The sequence below is a fragment of the Nycticebus coucang genome, chromosome 3 (assembly GCF_027406575.1).
Source record: "Nycticebus coucang isolate mNycCou1 chromosome 3, mNycCou1.pri, whole genome shotgun sequence".
Taxonomy (NCBI): domain Eukaryota; kingdom Metazoa; phylum Chordata; class Mammalia; order Primates; family Lorisidae; genus Nycticebus; species Nycticebus coucang.
In genome coordinates, this window is record NC_069782.1 from 150526538 (window position 1) to 150549129 (window position 22592).

At 50.0% G+C, this 22592-nt stretch overlaps 1 protein-coding gene across 11 annotated transcripts in view; it reads left to right on the forward strand.

Moving 5' to 3' along the window:
• TACC2 (transforming acidic coiled-coil containing protein 2) overlaps nt 1-22592 on the forward strand; it is a 219412-nt gene that overhangs the window by 56764 nt on the left and 140056 nt on the right. For all 11 annotated transcript variants that reach the window (XM_053583970.1, XM_053583974.1, XM_053583971.1 and 8 more), the window contains 2 exons: nt 7934-13024; nt 13546-13659. In XM_053583970.1, the coding sequence (XP_053439945.1) occupies nt 7934-13024; nt 13546-13659 (5205 nt within the window). The remainder of the gene's footprint in view (nt 1-7933; nt 13025-13545; nt 13660-22592) is intronic.

Below are 22592 nucleotides of genomic sequence, written 5' to 3' on the forward strand. Positions count from 1 at the left end.
TGGTTTTTTCTATGGCAGAATGATCACAGGAGATATCAAACTAGATTAAAAATACAAAGCTGGGTCCAGCCGTGCTCCCACGGTCAGTGGGCTCCCAGGCCTCTGCACAGGGAAGGTTGTTAGGGCAAGTTAAGACCATGCCATGGACTGGACCTCAGATGCTAGCGTTGCAAAGAAGTTTTTGAGGACGTACCTTCTGCCATGAAATACCATATTACAACTGTCAAGGTATGGCATTTTCCTCTCCTATTAACATGAGAATTCTTTCTTCTGTGGGAGTTAGTTGGAATATATTCCTTTCCTAAAGTCTCCAGGTGATGCATTCCATAAGGTAGATGTCAATCTGAGTGAGCAATTCTGGTGCCTGTACAATTAAGACAATTAAGAAAACTTTCCTTCACTTATTTATTTATGCCATTCATTAAACAGAAAAGAAAATACACACACACAAAGCAAAGGGCAAGAATAAAGGCAGCAAAACAGCTAGGTAGTTGGCAGAAGTTTAGCTGTGTCATTGTGAACATCTCCATGGCCCCCAGATTAACCAGCTATATTTTGATTTCTCGTCAGGAAGGATTGAAGACTTTCTGGAGTTTAGTTTTCTTTCTTTAGACAGGCTCTCAGCCTTCGCTCTGAAGAAAAGTCCTATGCACAATATGGCCTATGGCCAATTCAGATGTTGACAAGGCCTCAAAATGTGTGGGGAAATAAAACTCTTCAGTAACTCTAAACCGCGATTGGGGCATATGGGATTAATAAGCACATCCCTTCCCACCAGATTCCAAGTCAGCTGTGAAATAGTTGCTGGAGTCAGGCAGAGATAAGAAAGCCAGCGCCATCAAAGGCAAGGCTGGGCTGAAGGACATGTCAAAATTGGGCTCCTGGTAGGGAGCCCCGAGCCAGCCTTCCCCACCCAGTGCCAGGCTCGTGGGTGCAGCGTGGCACGAGGGACAGGAGGGCTGGCCCCAGTAAGCGCGTCCCATGGTATATGGCTGCATTGTGGGCAGGCTCATCTCAGTGACCTCAAAGAGCCCAACCCTACCTGCAGGGAAACTGGAACTTTGGGGGCCAGCTCTCCCCGTCTCTCTGATCAGCGAAATGTCACCCCCTCCTGTGGGGGTGACTCTGAGGAGTCAGAGACAATGGCAGAAGCATCATATTTCACTGAGAGCTCAGAAGTGTTGAGAAAACCTCTAACTGGAGGGCCATGGCAGGAACTAGGGAGCTGGGGAATACCCCCGCCCTTAGACCCCGCTCATCTCCTCCCACCCCAGCTGCTGCCACAGCTGACATGCATTCGGGCCTGGAGTTACCAGGTGCTGCAGTCCCCCTCAGGCCTTGTAGTCTCTGTTCTGTTGGGTAATTTGTAAAGAAAAACAAGTCATTTCTTGCGGGTGTGGAGGCTAAGGGTCCACATCTGGTGAGGGCCTACTACTGGTGGGGACTCTCTGCAGGGTCCCGCGGTGGCACAGGGCATCACGTGGCGAGGGGCTCAGTGGGCTGGCTCACGTCTCTCTTCTTTTTCTTATGAAGTTGCTAGTCCCGCTCTTGTGGCAACCCATTAATTAATTTGTTCATTACTCTATGAACAGATTAATCTATTCATGAGGGCATAGGACCCAATCACCTTTTAAAGGCTGCACCTCTCAATACTGCCACATTGGGGATTAAGTTTCAACATGAGCTTGAAGGAGAAAAACTAACCCACGGGCTGTCATTCCACCCGCGCTCTCCTTTTCCAGAAATTCCATTGGAGTACAATGAATAAGAATGACGGTGATGTGTGTGGGCATCTTCTAATCTTTTGAATTATAGTAATTTATGAAAATAACAAATCATTCAGACTTGTATACTTTAAAATTACTCACAATACATGCCCTAGCTCATTAGACCTACCAGTGCGCACAGTGACTTGTGGTTGAGAATCGTTTCCTTAACCTCAACTGTTTCACGGGAGTGTTTAGAAAAAAAATGCTTTGCCTTTTCTTCTGGGCCTCAGTTTTCTCATCTGTATTGAGAGGTTTGGATGAATAAATTACTGGGATGCTATGATTTCGTGGAAGAAAAGAACTTTCCTGATCTTTTAGTGAAACAATCATGATTTGGAAGCATTTCTGCATTTTTTTTTTTTTTTGTAGTTTTTCTTTTTTTTTTCTTTGGCTGGGGCTGGGTTTGAACCCGCCACCTCTGGCACCCTACTCCTTTGAGCCACAGGCACCACCAATCTTTTTTTTGACACAGAGTCTCACTATGTCACCCTCAGTAGAGTGCTGTGGCATCACAGCTCAACCTCAAACTCTTGGGGTTAAACTATTCTCTTGCCTCAGCCTCCCAAGTAACTGGGGCTACAGGTGCCTGCCACAACACCCCGCTATTTTTTGGTTGCAGTTGTCATTGTTGCATGTCTGTGTTTAGCAGGCCCAGCCCGGGCTCAAACCCGCCAGCTTCAGTATATGTGGCAGCGCTCTACTCACTGAGCTATGAATGCTGAGCCCAGTTCTGCATATTTAGTATCCTTGGTTTGGATTTTGTTTTGTTTTTGAGACAGAGTCTCACTTTGTTGCCCTCAGTAAAGTGCGGTGGCATCATAGCTCACAGCAACCTTAAACTCTTGGGTTCAAGTGATTCTTTTGCCTCAGCCTCCCAAGTAGCTGGGACTCCAGGCACCTGCCACAACACCCGGCTAGTTTTAGAGATGGATCTCACTCCCACTCTTGCTCATGCTGATCTCGAACTTGTGAGCTTGGAGGCCACCCGCCTCGGCCTCCCAGCGTGCTAGGATTACGGGCACAATTTTAATGCCTTGATCTGGGTTTAGGTGTATCTGTTTGTCCTTCTTTCCACCCATCCATCCATCCTTTCATTCATTCATACCTCCAATACTCAACAACTTGTATTAAGTTTTAGTTACATGCCTGGCACAGGGGTTACAATATGGAAAGGAGACAAAGACCCAGCCTCCACTATACGTCAGGGGAGAAAGGTCATTGACCATATTGATGGCACCCATGACTGGCACTAGGTGGACCTGTGAAAGGAGATCAGTCCCAGGAGCCAAGGCCAGGGAAGCCACTGAGAAAGTGAAAACCAGGGATGGGAAGTTTGGGGAGGAGCAGAGCGCCCTGGCTGCAGTCAGAGGAGGGACTGGGGATGAGGGGCCATAGCTGAAGCCAGTGTAGTTTTCACGGGGGGTGACAGGAGCAGACTCTCTTATCTAAGCCACTGCTGTGGCTGCAGTCAGGAGAACAGGATGAAGAGGGCCAGACAGGATGGGAGAAGGGGCTGCTGCACCCGTCCCGGTGAGAGCGGGTGGAAGCATCAAGTGCAGGTGACAGGAGACAGGCTGCAGAGCTCCACCTTGCTTTTCATCCACAGGTGTGGCCTTGACCCTCTCTGGGAAGATTTTTTCATGTATGAAACAGGGGACAGACCCCCCCCCCCACTAGGCTGCTGTGCAGATTAAATGAAATCATAACTGAAAAGTGCTTAGAACGGGCCTGGCCTTAGTCATGGTCTCAGTTCATGGCAATTTTCCATCTTTACCATTTTGGATTTTCTGGTCTCCTGAAAGCCTTGTAGTACAGGGTTCATGTCTGCTTTCTGCAGGCAGCTTCTTCCCTCCCTTTCAGCAATGCACAGTGCACGCTTGTGTGTTTTCAGAACTATGCATTTAGGAACCCATCTGTGTCATCATCTGCTCAGACCCTGGCTGCAGCAAATCAGCCCGCCCCAGGCCGCAGCTGCACCCCTGCCCTCCCTGCCCTCTCTGACCACAAAGAGGGGGGAACAGGTTCCCATGAAGGGTGCTGGCTGCCCAGCCCCCAAGAGCACTGGCCTGTGCATTCTGAGCACACATTTTGAAGCATAAGAAGCTATCAGTAAGCTTCAATTAACGCAGAGCCCTCAACAGATGAGTTCTTAGAATGTTTCCTGCCCTTAGGCAAATCTCCTGGTGAGTGGCTTTAATCTGGCTTTAAAAATTGCTTCTGATGGGTAATCAAAGAGATTGCTGGTGCTCAGTTTATGCTAAATAAGCCAGTGTCTGGGTTCTTATCTGGGGGAAGCTACTGTGTGCCCCAGGCTCTGTGGAAAATTTGTTCCTGGTAACTCTCTGATAAGACCACACTAGTTTTCAAGATGCCAAAATAGAATTTATCATCTTGTGCCAGATAATGACTTCAGTCGGCCTGAAGGGAAACCACACACTCTCCCTAAGTGTGGGGACTGTCAGCAGCATGGGCCAGGAAATGGATCGCTTATTTCCAGTATGATAAAGGGGGCTACAGGGGCCTCTGCCTGGGTTCCTGTGATGGGTGCTTCAGTTCCGAGTCACACACTATTAACCTTACCACCTACTGAACTGTTTGCCCCTGGTTAATGCATGGGGTGTAAGGAAATGCAACGTGCTTGTTAAAAGGAACGTCTCCAGGAGTGGAAGAAGTTGCTGTATTGGCTGTTGGGTTTCCTCCGCGGCCTGGTGCTTTCCAGGAGGCCAGGTCAAGGTGCTCCACATCGCAGCCCCCTCTGGGCCAGGGCTCTCCAGGGGTCTGTTGGAGCTCAGTGACCATTCACAGATTGGAGGGGTTCATAGAACTTGGCCTCTGAGTTTTCTCTTTGTCCTTGCCAGCTGTGCTTTGGGGTCAGAAAATGCTAATCTGGTTGAGAGAGTAGCCAACTCTCTTGGGGTCCTCAGGCACCATTCTCAGGTCACCTGTGCAGGAACCGGCATTAGATAAGGGTGACTGTGGGGTGATGATGTGTAGACACCTCCTTCCAGGACATCAAATGACATGACCTGCATTTCAGAGGTGAGACGGTGGGCAGAGAGGCTGGAGCGGCTGGGTGAAGAGCCTCCTGCCCTCGTTGGGAGTTTTCATTCTTGGGAGCAGCACAGCAGAGTGAATAAGTGGAGCACGGCCAGTGGAGTCAGATGCCCAGGTTGCGACCCACGCTCAGCCTCTCTGTTCTCCCAGGTTTTCTCTGCACATGGCGGCAGTAATGTCCCCCGGTGCAGCTCTCAGCTGGGTCAAATGAGATTAATGTGTGCAAAGCACTGACATCGATGAATTCCACCTATTATTGTTTTCCCAACTTTTTGTTTGGGAATATTTGAAACTTCAATAATATTGAAAGGATAGGACGCTAAATATCCACATGCCCATTTTATTAGTCTGCTCAGGCAGCCACAACAGAATGCAACAGCTGGGAGGCCTAAACAACAGAAATTTATTGTCTCAGGGCTCTGGAGGCTGGAAGCCCAGGTCCCAAGTGCAGCAGGGTTAGTTTCCAGTGAGACCTTTCTTCCCAACTTGCAGAAGACACCTTCCCCTTGTGTCCTCTGCCTTCCCTCTGTACGTGCACATTCCTGGTGTCTCTTCTTCTCCTGATAAGGACACTCATCCTATCGGATTAGGGCCTCACCACTGTGACTTCATTTAACCTTAGGTACCTCCTTAAAGGCCCCAATTCCAAATACAATCACAAAGGGGGTCACAGTTCAGTTCATAGCCCATATTTTCACATTTTCATAGGAATGCACTTCACCTTCCACTGTATGCACCCCTCATACACGACTGATGTGTGCTGTCTGGCATGGAAGGCTGGACTTTGTAGCAGATGTGGACAGTAGAATGTTTGCTTCAGACACAACCAGAATACTGTGGCTTTACATATATGTGAATGTATGTGCACGTACCAGTTTCAAAAAGATCCCATGGGTGGCGCCTGTGGCTCAAGGAGTAGGGCGCCAGTCCCATATGCCAGAGGTGGTGGGTTCAAACCCAGCCCCGGCCAAAAAAAAAAAAAAAAAAAAAAAGATCCCATAAAATTTCCTGTGTTATTTATTGCCCCCTCTATAATAACTTTAAAGAAATAAATTCACATCTTGTGACTTAGTTGTTTGTACTCTCACATTACTTGAAATAAAAAAATAATAATTTTAAAGAAAATGGTAAAAACCTTAGGAAAAGCCATACATTTGTTAACATTGCCCTGAGCAATTTCTCTTATTACTGGCAGTATATAGAATCATAAGAAGCATATAGAATCACAGCTAGGCAAAAATAACAAAAATCAGGAAGCCTGACGTGGCTCACTCCTGTAATCCTAGCACTCTGGGAGGTCAAGGCGGGTGGATTGCCTGAGCTCAGGAGTTCAAGACCAGCCTGAGCTAGAGGGAGACCCTGTCTCTAAAAATAGCTGGGCATTGTATTGGGTGCCTGTAGTCCAAGCTACTTGGAAGGCTGAAGCAACAGGATCACTTGAGCCCAAGAGTTTGAGGCTGCTGTGAGCTATGACACCACAGCACTCTACCCCAGGGCGACTGAGACTAGGTCTGAAAAAAACAAAACAAAAACAAAAATTGAACTCCTTAAAAATTTTTATATGAATAAAAAAGGAAATTTACTAGAACACTAAAAGTAGCAAGTATATAGGGTCTGTTTTTTCTTATATTTTCTCTACATTTTCCAAATTTATATTACGTTTGGTTTTTTGTTTTTGTTTTTGAGACAGAGTCTCAAGCTGTCGCCTTGGGGAAGAGTGCCATGGCGTCACATCTCACAACAACCTCCAAATCCTGGGCTCAAGGGATTCTCCTGCCTCAGCTTCCCAAGCAGCTGGGATCACAGGTGCCTGCCACAACGCCCGGCCATTTTTTGGTTGCAGCTCTTGTTGTTTGGCAGGCCCATCCTGGATTTGAATCTGCCAGCTCTGGTGTATGTGGCTGGTGCCTTAGCCACTTGAGCTACAGGTGCCAAGCCTTATATGTATTTTTTAAATTAAAAATGCACTTAATTAAAACTATAGAGAGACTGGGCACAGTGAATGGCTCAAACCTATTATCCTAGCACTCTGGGGAGCCCAGGTGGGAGGATTACTTGAGCTCAGGAGTTAGAGAGCAGCCTGAGCAAAAAATAGAAAATACTAAATATGGAAAAATAGTATACTAAAAATAGAAAAATTAGCTGGGCATTGTAGAAGGTACCTACAGGTGTCTCCCAGCTACTTGGGAGGCTAAGAGAGAGGATCATTGGTACCCAGGAGTTTGAGGTTGCTGTGAGCCAGGCTGATGACACAGTACTCTAGCCTGGGTAACAGAGAAGGACTGTGTCTCATAAAAAAACAACCCCAGACTATATAGAATTAGGCGAGATAATCCAAATATAGCATGTACTGAGCTATTTTACAATAAGTGGATAGTGAGCCCGTGAACTCTATAGCAAGTGCATAAATCTGAGCCAAGTTCCTCCAAGTTTCTTGCATGTTTCATATATATTTTTTTACACATTGTCCAGCTACGTGTATTCAAGTTAAGGTAGAGATGACTATGAAGGTGACGGTCATTCAGCTCCCAGGAGTTATATTTAGGTCACATGCAGAAATTCCACAGAGAAACAGAAATGATTAGATTACGCTGCTCCTTGTACCACCTGTTAAATGTGAAGAATCAAGTTAACTGTTACCAAGACTAGCTCTTTATTTCAAAGGAAGGCTTTCCTAATGCCTGCTTTTTTTTTTTTTTTTGAACATCTAAGGATCATCAGGAGTGCTTCTGACCTCCTTGAAACCTACACAGAACTAATTCAAACCCCTTATTATGGTTGATTCTTATTAAAAACTTTCTGGGTTTCCTGCGTGTTAGACTATTATGACCGAGTTTCCACATTTCCCTATTCACTAGTGCCCAGCATGCGGAGCCCTGGGCTGAACGCTGCAGATCCCCTGCACTGGTTTTCAGGCACACAGAATGGTTATGGGAGGGGCGGAGGCAGAGCTGGGGGCTCCTCAGGGAGATGAGCTGCATGGGGACGTTGTGGCTGTGGCTGGGGCACCTGCTGGTCCTTTGTGGGAGGGTGGGGGTGACTGCCTGTGTGGCTCTGTGCTCGGCACCCATGAGAACCAATGAAACATTAAACATTTTCGTCATTGGCAGCGCTGGGCTCAGAGGCTCCTGCACCGCTTCTGAGAGATGCCCAGATCCGAGTGTCGTGTTCCCAGAGCTGGCTGAGCCGAGAAAGCACCCACAGGGAGCCAGAGGGCCAGAAGGTTCTTCACTGTCCAGCCCACTGGGGAGCCCACCCTTGGAGCAGGAGTGCCCCTCGTCCTCCATGCCCTTTGCCGAGTGCCTCCCAGTGGTGGCACCTGAAGATGGTCCTCACACTCAGCACCCCGGGAGGGAACCTTCTCCAAATGCCCTGAGGGATGCTCAGGCAGCATTTCTGGCTGAGGGGGACAGCTCTACTCAGCAGTGTGTGGTTGCCGATGTCCCTGGTGCCAGAAGAGACACAGAGCTGAAGGAAGAGGAACAGAACTCCCCCTTCCCCAGCTACAAGGACCAGTTGTTTGGAATGTCACCAGACCCACCGCGAGAGCTGGTGATGGCACAGCCGTGTGGAGAGGGTGACCAGCCTGGTGGTTTCAAGTCCTCAGGGACAGAGGCTGCAGGTGGCTCTCCCCCTCTAAAGCCCAGGCAGGGGGTGGCTGCTGTACAAGTGGCCCCTGAGGCCCCTGCTGTGCCCCAGCAGGCCAAGGAGTACTCAGCTGTTCTGAAGGAGTCCTCCCCCACACCCCAGACCCTGATCCCACAAGATCCTGCCCCAAGTACCGCAGACAGAGAAAAGTGCCAAGGGGAGCTACAACCTCAGCAATTAGCTGATGACTTGGAATCCTGCAGGGCCTGCCATCCTGTGAGGAGCAATTCAGGGACTGCCCAAGAAGCTGACTTGACTGCAGCTTCCCGAGAGAGCTGCCAGCAGAAAATGGGGGCCCATCTGCCCCACGAAGAGTCGCCCCACCGGGACTCACCGAGCCCTGCTCTTGCACTGGGTGCCAGCGGCTCCTGGGAGGGGACTCTGGATGCCAGTGATGTTCAGGGTCAATTGCAGCCAGAGACGCCAGGAACCGAGCCCAGTCAAGTTGTCTGTGCAGCAGCAGACGGCCAGCCCTGTGGGGGCCTGCTTGCTTGCACTGAGCCCTCTGTACCAGCTCCCACAGCAGAGACGCATCCCGCTTCAAGCCTCACTTCACATCCAGCTGCTCGGATTTCTGCTGCCACAGAAGAGCCCAGCTGGTTGGCCAGGGAGGTAGTTTCTGGAGCTGAGATGCCAGTTTCTGCAGATCCAGCCAAAGAGCTGCCAGATACAAGGTTGGCAGGACTGGCGAAGTATGTATCAGATCTTGGAAGCAAAGAAGAGCCAGCAGAAGGGAGCCCTGGAGAGGTCCCTGACCCTTCACCCCAGGAGGAGGGAGAACTCTCAAACAGGGAGGAAAGCCATAGAATCCCCCAAGGGGTGCCACCTCCCCCTACTCCCAGTGCAGCAAACAAAGGTGCCAGAAGGTCACTAGGGCCAAAGGATGGTGCAAAGATCCCTGAAGAGGCCCAAAGCCCAGGTGAAGCTAAAGAGGGAGGCAGATCACCTGCAGGTGATGCTAGGGGACAGGAAGAAGCCACAGAGCCACCTGACCATACAGACCCTGGGAAGTTGCTGGGAGAGGACTCTCAGGCCACCAGCCGCCTGCCTGATCTGAAGGTGGACAAAGATGAGGTCTCAGAGCTGAGCAGGGATGCAGAGGGCACAGTCCTCTCCAGCTCAGACTCAGTACAGACACCCAGAAATGGGGATGCCCGGCATGCAGATAGGCGCAACTCTGGGTCAGCAGAGGCAGCAGGGCAGGTGATGGCCAATGCATCTTTCTTACTATGCAAGCCCCATGAGGGGGGCCCCATCCTGCCCCCGATGCTGGATGAAGCCGGGGAACCCACTGTTCCCCAAGGAGCCATGTGGGAGGGGCCCGAAAGTCCTGACAACTCTCAGAACAGAGAAGGATTGGGAAGAATGGAGCCTCCTCCTACTTCAGAACTGGAGAAATCAGATGTCCTGTCACATCCTGCTGCAGAGGTTGGACCCAAAGCCCAGGAGGCAGAGAGCACATCAGAAATAAAGAGGCCTGGCAGCTGTGGTGGGGAGGGCTTGCTGACACCCCCAGCTCAACCCAGTGGGCTGGGGCGTGATACAGGTGGACAGGAAGTTCACACTGATGTGAACTTGGCAGTGGACCTTGGGCCCACAAGGCTCAGCCTGGAACAAGATTGGCAGGAAAACCCATCTTGCCTAGGGGACGGGATGAGAGGAGCTGCAGCCGAGAGGTCTTCACTACCTCCTGAGAACTGTCTCCAGCCACCCCCGTCAGCCCCAGAGGCAGCTGGCTTCCAGATGCTCAGGGAGACGGCCCAGCCACCTGAAAGGGGGAATGATACTTATGCAAGTGATCTAGGCTTTAGAGACCAGGGAGCGGATTCTTCCCTAGTCCAAGTACCTGTGGGATCTCAGGAGGACATGCACTTGACCGCTTGTGGAGGACTGGAGCAGACTTGGGGGTCAGAACTTCAAAGTGAACTCCCTAGAGACAGTCTGTCAGATGTTCCGAGTTCATCTCCCAGAGATACAGTTCTGGAAAGTTCTTTGACAGAGGATTCAGAATCGTCAGCACCGATAAGGCAGAATTTGCCTGCACCAGGGGAGAATGGGCAAGCAGGAGATGGCCAGTCCCTGAGGGTCTTGCCTCCTGCAGCAGATGCCTTGAAAGGCTCTTCTGCAGGGAGCCCAAGCAGAAAGGAAACTTGTTGCACTGGGCAGGAGCCGGACAAGTCCCCACAGGTGCCGGGGGATGCTTTGAAACCAGGCGGCCAGCATGAAGAAGCATGTCGAAGGGACGCAGGAGCTTCTGAAGTAGCTGACGCTTGGCCCCCACTCCAGGTCTTGAGTAAAAGGGAGATGACAAGTAGGAACACAGTGGAGGCTCCGCCTGACTCAGTAGCTCTCCTGGACACAGCAGCGCCTGCCAGCCCTGTCATCACACCCACTGAGGATGCCCTAGAGAGACAGGCGTGTGATGAAACCCAGGAAGGCGGGCCGCAGAGGGTGGAGTGCCCTGCCTCCTCTGGTGCAGTGGCTGCAAAGCTTCCTGGAAGTTTCCCATCAGCCGGGGAGCAAGGTGGCGAGGGTGGGCCTGCTGAGACAGGTGGGAACTCAGATGAAGGACACCCCGGGATGCAGAAGGCTCCTGAAGAAGTAGAAGCTGCTCTGAGTGGTGGCTTCTTTCAGACTGAGACCTGCCTTACCCCTGGAGAGGAAGCTTCTAGCTCTGCCCCAGGTGAGCCTTGTGAAGCTGAGCAGCCCACGGCCAGCTGCCAGGATGCCTCATTGCCGGGCACACAGCTGGGAAGGATTCCTAGAAGCACTGTGGATATTTCTACACACCAGGCTGCTCCAGATCCACAGAGGCTCCTGACACTCGGACCCCCTGAAGAGGCTGCTCCTGACACCCTGTACCTGCATATTGGTGATGATGCTGCCCAGAAGGGAGCAGGTGACGGTGGAGTGAAAGCTGCTTCCTCTGCCGGGCTCAGAGCTCCTGGTGAAAGCCTCCGTCCCACAGGGGAGCCCCTGCTTTCCTCAGAAAACGCCCCCTCTGTGAAGCTGCCTGCTGGCCCCCTCGCCTATCTCTCCCAGTCAGGAGCTGCAGGTGGGGAAAGCCTTGCAGTGCAAGCCAGCAGCGGAAGCCCCAGAGCTTCCGATGAACGTGTGGACTCTGGGCCTCACCTGGACAGGCTGCTGCTTCTGGCCAAAGGTGAACAGACAGCAGGCGAGGAGGAAGCATCCACAGCTCCGGGTGCAGGCACCAAGCCGGGTGAGAGTCCAGCGTGCCCAGCCGGTGTGGAGGGCTTGGCGGGTGATGTAGCAGGAGAGCCTTTCCAGGATCAGCAGAGCAGTGCATCAGGTGGTGTGGACGCCAGCTCCAAGCCAAGCCCTGGCGCCCTCTTTGGCTTCCCTGACTTCAGGGAGCACATCGCCAAGATCTTTGAGAAGCCTGTGCTGGCCACCCTGAGCACACCTGGAGAAAAGGCAGGCACCGGGAGGAGTGTGGTGGGCAAGGACCTACCTGTGCCACTGAGCCCAGACAAACTTCTAGGTGGGCCCCAGGCAGTGGGTGTCACCTCTCTCCCTGTGCCACCTGCTGGGCTCTGGGTAGAGAAGAAGCAAGAGCTGGCCGTGGAGGCTGAGGTTGCTCCAGACACGCTGCCGGGTCTGGTGGGGCTGCCCTCGGAGCTGAACCTGCCTGGCGTTAGTGTGGGGAAGGAGATGGCGCACATCCCACAGATAGTGAGGGGAGGTGACAGGTCAGAGGGTGCCGGAGAAGCCTGGCCAGGCCTGGGAGGCCAGGCCCACTCCCAGGAGGGCAGAGGTGGGCAGGAACTAGCTTCAGGTCTTGTCTCAGAGGCAGCTCCTCAGGAAGCTGCTAATGTCCAGGGGCCTCCTGGGAGCCACAAAGAGGAGACCTTGGCCCAAGACAGGATTCCTTCCGGAAAACAGCCCCAGGAAACATCTGCCCGCTGTACTCCACAGAGAGAAGACGGCAGCAAGGACTCTGCTCACACAGGGGGTCCGGGTGATGTGCCAGGACTTGCCTGTGCCCAGGAAGCCTCTTCTCCTCATAGGGAGGTTCTGGTTGTGCCCAAGGCCGACGATGAGCCCTCGACTCCAGACTCCGTTGGGAGTGAGAAGAGTGCTGGGGCTGCTCTCAACATCTTGGAAATGCAAAACGCCCCGGGGGACCAGAGCACCCCTAAGCCACTGGCTAGAGAAGTTTCCCACATGCTCATGGAGCCTAGCAAGGTGGCAGGAGCCTCTGGGGAAGCAGAGGGTGATGTCACATTGAGCACAGCTGAGACAGGGGCACGTGAGCTGGATGACCCACCTGAAGCAGGTACTACAAGGGTGCTCTTGGTCGCCGCCTGTGACTCGGCACCACCGGGGAGCTGTCCAGACCCAGGTTGCTCCAACAGGGCTCCAGCGATGGAGGGTGCAGGCACCCTTTGTGGGGACAGCCCAGCCAGGCACCCACAGGCTGAGGAGCAGCTGGGGCTTGAGTGCCCTGCTCCGGTCAGAGCACCTCCAGAACCTGACGCAACTCAGGACCCACCGCTGCAATCCCTGGCTCCAGAAGAGCTTCACGCTGACAGGTACTTAAAGAATAATCCCTATAAGAACATGCGGTCAGCTTCAAAGTTGGTTCCTAGCCTGATTTTCAGAAAGCTAAGTTTTCCATAATTAATTACTTAAATGCACCTGCTTCCCTATTTCGCATGTTCTGAGATTCTGAAAAATGTGAGATAAAGGTTGGTGCCTTGTTCCCTTTCTTGCATCTTTAATTCACCTACCTTGAACTGCTGGAAAAGCATGAAATGTTTACAGGCTGGCCGTGTACTACTGGGTGGTGGGTTATAGTTGGTCATGGGTTTTTTGGGGGAGTCCAGACACATCTGCCTTTGAACCTGGATTTATTTAGGCAGAGGGGACCTAAATAATTCAAAAGCATCTCAAAGCTACCGACTGCCTAAAGCTCATTTCTGTTCTTTTTTGTTTTTTTAGTCACCACTTAAAGGTTTAATTGGGAAATCTGCTTTTTCCAATAGGACATGGGGAGAAATGCTCCTTGTACCATCCACATTATCCATTTGATTGCTCTCTTTCATTATTCCAGAAAGATCCCTGGGCCTGGCCCATCCACCTCACCTTCAGTTTCTGAGAACGGTGCTCCAGGAGTCACAAGTGAAGTCCCTTCTGAGGAGGCCCGAGGTACAGAAGGACCAGAAAGGTCAGTGTAATGTATCTGTCTTTGGAAGCCAGGAGGCCTTTCTTAGCCACACATGCACTTGCTGCTCTGCAAAGGAGAGTGGTCCTCAAACAGCACACTGCTATCTAAGACAGAAGCAGCCATTCCCATTTTGCACACATACTGGTAAAGTGGTACCTGGGGTGACTGAAAGCTCTATTGTTGAAAAGAGATGGATTGAGTTGCTTTCAACTGAGCTGCTTACCTTTTAAACACACACACACACACACCTTTATTGAGATATAATTCACATGCCATGTAATTCACTCAAAGTGTATGGTTTAAAGGCTTTTCGTGTACTCAGAGTTGTGTAATCATGGCTACAATCAATTTCAGAACATTTTTATCCCCCCCCCCAAGGAAACTCTGTGGCCCCCCCCTTGACATCATACACCACCCCTCTCACTCTTGGCAACCACTGATCTTGTTTATGACCTTTTGAGTCCAGTGGGTTCAACCCTGATTCGATCTCTGAAGCAAAATGGGCTCATCACCACCGGCAGTCACGTTCCATGGAGATCTATCTTGAGATTAGAGGAGGATAAATGACAAATGAGTATGGGAACTGTGTGCTTGCCTGTTCTTTCCTAAGTGGAATGATACGTAGGGTTCTATGGAAGCTGCTGCTCCGAGTTTCATCCTTTTAGGGAGGTGAAGATACTGTGGACATACGTAGACACGTTGTGAACAGGCTTTGTGGTGTCCCTAGGCCTCTGGCTGCTCTGATCTGTGTGTGTACTTACACGCAGGAGTGGGGCAGGGTTGGACTTTAAATTAGTACCTGTGCACCCTCCCAACAGCTGCAGGCAGTTTATAAATGATTTGATTCATATTTTGCACATGTGGAAAGAACGCACAATCACCTGTTCTTCGAGTCTGAACACTTCCAGCAACACCCAGCTGCCTCCGCTGCCCTGCAGTGGTGACTCATGACTCTGGGCCAGTGTGGACTCTGAGAGTGTGCTGCTCAAACAGGTGTAGGCGAAATCTGTTACTGACTTAGAGTACAATTTCCTGAAGCCTTTGCTGGTGTGTACTTTTTATGTTCCCAGTTAAGGTGAGGGAAAAATATCTGTCCAGCTAGGAAAAACCTCCTCCGCCCCACAGATGGCTATGGGAGCCCCTTCTTTCTCAAAGTCCCTGGACATTTTATCACCTTGGAGAACTCAGGACCAGACTTACAGTATAAAAATTTCATGGGTCACTATTTTAATTACTTTGAATTTCAAAATGACAATTTCTAAGTTAGTTTTAGAAATGATTTTCTAAAATTTTCTAGAACACTTGTATAGAAAAGTATAAAAAAACAAGAAAAATCCACAACCGCACCACCTGACGATTACTGCTATTGAGTATTTCAGTATATTTTTGTTTTAGTGCGTTTTCTTCCCCCCTCTTGCCACCCAAACTCTTTACAAACATAAATCTTTCTGGCTGAAGCCATATGGAGGGTCATGGTTTTCCCAGTGGCAGACATTCAGGTTCTGATGGTGTTTCTGTTCCCTTCACTCCTCTTTCGGATTATTCTCTAGGGCAGCGGTTCTCAACCTGTGGGTTGTGACCCCTTTGTAACAATGAAAATATATCGCGGCATTAGGAAGGTTGAGAACCACTGCTCTAGGGCTCTGCAGTCCAGCACCACAGCCATGAGCCACATGTGAAGAGATGTGTTTTAAGTGTAAAAGTCACAACTCCCACGACGTTGAAGAGTTAGTATGAAAAAAGGATATTAAATATGTCATCAATCATTTTATACTATGAAATGATTATATTTGAAATACTATTTTAGATTTAAAATGTATTAAAATTTCACTTACTTCCTTTTCCTGTTTTTAATATGACTCACCCAATTTTTTTTTTTTTTCTAGAGATGGTGTCTTGCCTTGTCACCCAGTGGCATAATCATAGCTCACTGCAATGGCCAATCCCTGGGCCCAAGCAGTGCCCCCCTCCCACGTAGCTGGGACTACAGGTGTACACCACCACACCCAGGGCTCACTATGTTGCCTAGGCTGGTCGCCCTGGCCTCAGGCATCCCAAGGTGCTGGGATTATAGACATGAGCCACTGCACCTGGCTTGGCTCAAAATTTAAAAATTTTACATATGTGGCTTTTATATACATGGATCAAGTTCTATTTATAGCATTTGGCTCCAGAACCTGCTTTTCCCTGGTCCTCTGCAGAGACGAGGTGGCAGAAGGTTGGCCTTCCCTGTGCTATGGGCTCTTGGGCAAAAGGCACCCAAACAACCCCCACTGGTTGAGGTTTTTCAGAAGGAATTGTGACCAGATTCTATTCTCTAGCCTGCCCGGCAGGGTGCTTCTGGCTCCCTTCCCTTAAGGAGAATTACAAGGGGAGGAGAAATACCAGAGGGAATAGACCTCTACAGATCCCACCTTAAGCGTAGGAGACAAATGAAAGTCTCAGAAGGGTACAAATGAGCTCGTTTGCCCAGTAGCAATATAACAGGAGCAACAAATGGAATTTTAAATTTTCTTTTTTTTTTTTTTTTTTTTTTTTTATTGTTGGGGATTCATTGAGGGTACAATAAGCCAGGTTACACTGATTGCAAGGAATTTTAGCCACATTAAAACACTAAATAGAAATAAGGGCGATTAACTTTCACTCAAAGTGTATGACTTCATTTTTATTGAAGCCACTATGTCAAAAATATTACCATGTCAACAGTGCAATCCATATGAAAATTATTAAGGTGATACTGACATTTTTGTTTTCATACTAATTCTTTGCAATTTGGTATATATTCTACTCAAAGCACATCTTGCTACACCAGCCACTTCTGGTGCTCAACAGCTCCGTGTGGCCAGTGGCTGCCGTATTGGACACTCCAGACACTAACAAAAGGATTTCCAGGCAGTAACAAACATCTAACAGAGCTATCAGCAATTGACCCAGAAAGCCAAGCCTTCCCCTGGGGTCCCCCCAAAGGCCCATGTCTCTCTCCCAGGAAGCTCCTTCCTATCAGTTCAGCACAAATGTTAGGAATGCTGTTTTCCCTCAGGGAGGAGCCTCAGTCCTTCTTGCCGGCGAACCTTTCTTTGCTTATCTGTAGAATGGGGCTGGCAGCAATTGTCAAACTGCCGTGAGGGTTAAATGATATCACTGATCCAAGAGCCCTACAGATATGTTCTGGTGCCCAGTGGGCATTAGGTTTTCTGTTTTCTGATATCTCGATTCGGTGTGGAGACTGTTTGGGCATCTCAGTCTGTTCTCCTGGGGCTGAAGTCCCAGCTATCTTTCTTTTCTACCATCGAATTCTTTATCTGCTAAAATATCTTAATGGCTGAGGAGAGTGAATTCTTTCTTTTAGTGTGTAGCCCACAGTGATTTGCTACACATTAAACATTTTGAGATTGTGTCCTCTAGTAAAACTGAAGGACTGTCTTCCTTTGCATACAGTATTATATCATATTTCACCATCAAAGTAAAATGTTTCAAGTTGCCAGAAGAAGAGCAAAGGAATAAAAATGACATTCTCTACCCTCTTGTTAGTAGGTGACATGCTTCTGTGGAATCTACTGAATTTTGGAGATTCTGATGACTTAATAGAGCTGATACTGCATAGCAAATTCAATTAGCTAAGAAATGTGTCTTTTTCGATCTTGGTGACAGGATAGTTTAATAACCCTGATCTCATGCAAAGGTAGATGTGGGTGGCGTAAGTGACCGTACTGCTCTGTTTCCCAACTTACAAAGTTAGATTGGTGTTGCTGGTGGATGTGCCACTGGTATCTGTGGCTTTGCCTCCCTCTAGCTACCACGTCACACCCGTGGGGGGTCTGCACATGCCCCCTCTGAGAAGCAGATACTGAGAGACAACTCGCTATGCACTTCTATACACTGTAGAGTCCTCCCTGCAAGAAGGGGCTGGAGCCCACAGACAGCCTGGCTTGAGTTGTGGCTTCAGAAGCTGCTGGAATGGATTTCCCTTTTGTAGCTCTAGGACTGTCTTCCATGTTGGTAGAAAGTTTGATTACATGCCAGTCATATTCAGACATGAAGCTTCAGATCAATCTTGGACATCACCAGGCTTTGCTGGATGTTTGTTTAAATAGTCTGTCTCTTTTTATTCCCATTTGGGGAAATGGTTGGAAAGGTATTTTTCAATTATTAGTGCATTTTGAAAGAATTCAATTGTTCCCAGGTGCCCAGGGTCTTTGTGTAGACCTCAGCGATTCATCAAGGAAGGGCAACTGGGATGAAAAGTTGAGGGACGGAGGGAGGAGAGAGAAATGCCGCTGGCCTCTCAACAAGGAAATCCTGGCTGGCCCTGAAAGTCGCTGGAGCTGCCTCTCCCCTTCCTCCCACGCCGCCTTCCCACTGGCCTCTGTTTCTTCCCTCTCTCTCCACCCCTTTCTAAAATTACCAGCTGTGACACTATGTTTTCAAGTTTAAGAATTAGCTTTTAGAGGATGGATAAAATCCTATAAATTAAGGAAAGGGGTGGGGGGGAACCATGCAAGCATAGTCCTCTTTGCAAATAAAGCCAGGACAACAGATCCCACCCACGAGTTCCTTCTGGGTTTGATTTTACGTGACATCGTAATGACGCTCAGTAATGTCATTTACAGCAATAGTCTAAATGGGAGCCTGTTGAGTTGGACAGACTCATTCACATTCCATCTTCCTCTTCTGGGCTGTGCTACCTTGAATTAGCTGTTTAACCTTTCAATCCTCAGTTTCTGTATCTATGAAATGGGAAACAACACCTCCCTGTTGGGGTTAGGATATCATTAGTGTGTCTCCAAAGTCTCTAGGATAATGCCTGGTATATGGTAAGCGTATGGGAAAAATGGGAACTACTATTGTGATTTGAAATATATTTCTTCAAAAGCATCCTGCAAATTAAGCAGAGACACAATGTCCAAGATCTCCAGATGAAATGGTAACACAGCCCTCAGGAAGAGCACAGGAACTGGGTGAGAGCCTGTCTCCAGCTGTTCTTCCTCTCGGCCTCGGTTTCTGCCTGTCCAGTGGGGGTTCTCATAACCCTGCTTGGCCCAGAAGGAGCTCATTAGGTGAAATGAGATCATAGATTCAAACATACTTGGGAAACTTAAATCTACAAGCAATGTGGATGTATGTTATCAACAGCTTCAGTCTTTGTGAATCATCACATGTGAGAGTCAAGGGGGCCTTTTAAAAGCAGCCTTTATGTCCTTGCATTTCGAAATGAAAATGAGTTTCCTAAGAGATGAGTCTGTCATTTGGAAGAGCTCCAAGTCTCTTTAGAGCAGGTTTGTGAGGCACCCACACAAGGGTGGCAGCCTCGTTGGACGCAGGGGGCTGGGACGGGGGTCCACTACCTTGGTTTCCAACTCTTCTGGGTTTTCGAGCCCCCCGTGGCCTCTGTTCATGCTGTACCTGGACCCAGAGCCAGAAAGAGCTGCTCACCTCACTTGAAAATCCAGGGCCAGTCTCATAGCAAGGTGGCAGTTTTCCAAACTGAATGTGTCCCAACTACCCAGCTTCTCTTCTGGAACATCTCATTACTGCCCTTGGGGGAAGCCACTGTCTTAGATCTGGACTCCGTGTGATTCCACAGGAAGGTTTGAGAAATGAATATTTCACACACTACCTGGTTAGAGCTGGAAGGAGCTCCCCAACTTTATGGAGGAGAAAACGGGCTCAGAACGGGGAAGCAACCAGGGTGTTAACTGGCTCAAAGCTGGAACTGGGCTCTGGCCCTACTGTCGTGCTTCCCCCAGATGCCTGTGGTGAACTGTGACCCCTCTTGCAGGCCTGGGGGCCCTTCTTCCCAACAACGCCAGCTACTCCAACACTGCTGCAAGGCTTCTAGAGATGACCATACAATTCTCAGCTCAAGTTTCAGGTCAGGTTCTAGCTCTGTGACCTTGGGGGCTTCAGCCCCACTGAACTTGTTTAGTCACCTGTGAAGAGGGGTGCACAGCACTCCTTACTATGCTGTTAGGATGAAACAAGCCACTTTGTTGAGGGCTCAGATGTGAGTACTCAGAGTGAGTTCCCTTTTGCTCATTCCTCCCTCTGGGCCAAATTCCTTTCACATCCAGCATCCAGTTTCCTTCTCACCTCAGCCCTGAGGTAGGTCCTGTCTGCGTGCCCCTTTTGCAGCTGAGGAAATGGAGGCTCCTACAGATGATATGCTGACTCTAGGTCAGAGAGCTAACAAGAGAGTTTCTCAGATATCTGTGTCAAGAACACTGACCATTAATTTACTGGGCAGGCGGGGTCTCGGGAGGCTCTTCTCATACAGCGCTGCCCACTAAGACTTTCTTCAATGACTGAAATGTTCCAGATCTCTACTCTCCACTCTCCAGTAGCACTTAAAATGAGATTAAGTGCTCCTGATGAATTGTTTAATACAATTTAAATCGAAGCGGCCACGTGGGCTGGTGGCTTCTGTAGGGGCCAGACCAGCTGGAAGGCATGGTCTCTCCACAAACCCATCAGAGGTCATCCTCGCCGTCAGAGCCAGAGTGAGCCCTGTGTGTGAAGCTTTGGAAGCGTCTCGGGCACCTGGGGGTGGTCAGTGAGAGTTAGATCCCTCCTGACCACCCCTCAGCTGCCTGGCCCTGTAAATGAGGAAACCCGGTGGCCCTGTCCCTAGAGCTGAGGCTGAGGTGGATTCATGACATCACTGTCCCGGAACTTGGATCAGCGTGTGCCTTCCCTGCCCCTGAGCAGAGGAGGCGTACCTCTGGGCCTGCGCGTCTGTCCCTGAGCTGGCACTGAGAGGAGGCCTCCTGGAATCCAGTCAGCTGCCTCTAAACAGCAGCTCTTATGAGAAACGCCCCCACCACCTGCAAATCCCCCAGTGCCCACACCTACCAGAGCGCCCCAATGGGCCAGGGAGGGGCCAGAATGGGCAGAGATGTGGTTTTCCAACTGATATCCCCGCACCATTCTTGTCCTGAGAACCGGCCCCGGCTCACGACACACGTCTCTGCCTCCTCTTTTTTTTTCCTCTGCTTCCTTTGAGCCTGTTAAGTTGTCTGGTGTTAAATATTTTAGCAGTCTGCTACTTCAGATGTGGGCTGCAAAAGTGTTTCTTTTTCCAGAGAGGGCACTAGCACAGGTCTGATTACTGATACTCCTAATGTCCCTTCCTTTTGCAAGGCTGGCAGAAGGTGGGAATAAAACCTCAGGAGAGGGTACATCTGTTCCCTGAGAGTGGGGCCGGGCGGGCAAGAGAGGACCCCAATGCAGTGAACTGGGTCAGTGCTCAGCTCAGACTGCGAGTGCCCTTAGGGGGAAGACAGTGGGGCCCTGAAGCTGCCCAGGTAAGGAGGGGAGGCCGAGAGCAGGGGCTGGTGTTTAGAAGGGGAAGTCAAGGGGTCTCCCATTGGGGAAGAGCCGAGAGAAGCTTTCAGGGTATGCTAGGCACAGGTGCCTCTGCTGTTTGTGGTGAAGGGGCCGGCGGGTAGGTGGGTGGGTCTGAGTGCTGCAGGCGAGTGGCAGAGCTGTTGGCTCTAAGCCCAGGGCTCAGCACAGTTCTTGGGGTCGGGTTGTTCATGGGATCCTGTCTAGTCCCTGAGTGCCCCCAGCAAGGGACTGTACGTCTATCACCTCCCTGGGCCTCGGCTTCCTCCGATGTGAGATCAGGAAATTGGACATTGCGACCCTGTGTTGTCTTTCCAGAGATGTTTGCTCAGATGTGTGTTTGTGTTCATTTTGATACGGAGTTGGTCTCCGTCTCTGGTACTCTTTTGTCATGGGGAAGGTTAGGCTTGCAGGGCAGGGCTCTTCTCCAGCACCTGATACTTAGCCTGATGTGTGGTGTGTCCTGCGCACATTCGCTGAATTATTAAGCACAGGTAGCTATCAGGTGGGTTTGAGGGTTCCTGTCCCAGAAAACCAGGTCAGGCAATACTTTGCAGGCAGGTAGCTGTGTTTAACTTCCAGCTCTGCGGCTAGACTCTCCAATCTCAGTCAAGTTCCTTAGCCACGCTTTAAGACTCAGTTTCCTTGCCTGAAAAATGTGTGGAATGCCAGGGTCCACCTATAGTACTATGGATATTACATAAAAATAATTAAAAGCTTAGCAGAGTGCCTGCCTTGCTGGCAGTAAGCACTTAAATATCAGGGGTTAGTGTTTTTACTATTACTATCATTATTATTACTCTTGAGTGATGATAGGCTAGTGGTGAGTATCTGTGTCTTTACACATAGCCTAGGTGAAACTTGCTGAAGTTCACATACATCCGCCCTGGGTTCTTTGGAATGTGCTACTACCCTCTAATCCTTCCTCCCATCCCTGTGGCCCTTGGTGTTGCAATATTGTATTGGATGCAAGGTTAAGCCATCTGGCACCCGTGTGGAATGCATTCCCTTCCTTGTCGAAACTAGAACTTTGGGGTTAACCTCTTGCCAAAAGTGGCTACAAGAAGCTGCAAGCTGACATTAGCGGGAGGGAGCACGCGCCTGTGTGGTGAGCACAGCCCAGGCCGCACGGGTGGGAAGCAGGTGCTGAGCACCTCTTGTGGGACAAACAGCCTAGACTATTTTGGCATGATGTTTTGAGCTGCTCGCCCATCCCAGACCTCCTAGAGGGAGGGGCAGGGCAGAAAGTTGTCTGGTCCTGCCTGCCTGCCTGACCCAGAGCACAATAGCTGGAGAAGGAGACCCTTCCTGGCAAGTGCACAAGCAGCCGGTATTTAAACGTGCACAGCCAGAGTTGGCAGACAGCACAGCGCTGGGAAGGGCAGGAGTGCCAAGTCTGGGCTTGAAGTCTCAGCTCTAGACCAGACTGTCCTTCCGGGCCACTGGCAGGGTGGCTGGGCAGACGCTGCCCTGGCCAAGTTGAGATTGGGAAGCACATTGTTCCTGGCTCAGGTGCTCATAGTCAGGGGGTGGGGGGTCAGAACCAGAGGCCTTCAGCACCTTCAGCCTCCTCACTGTACAGAGTCTTGAAA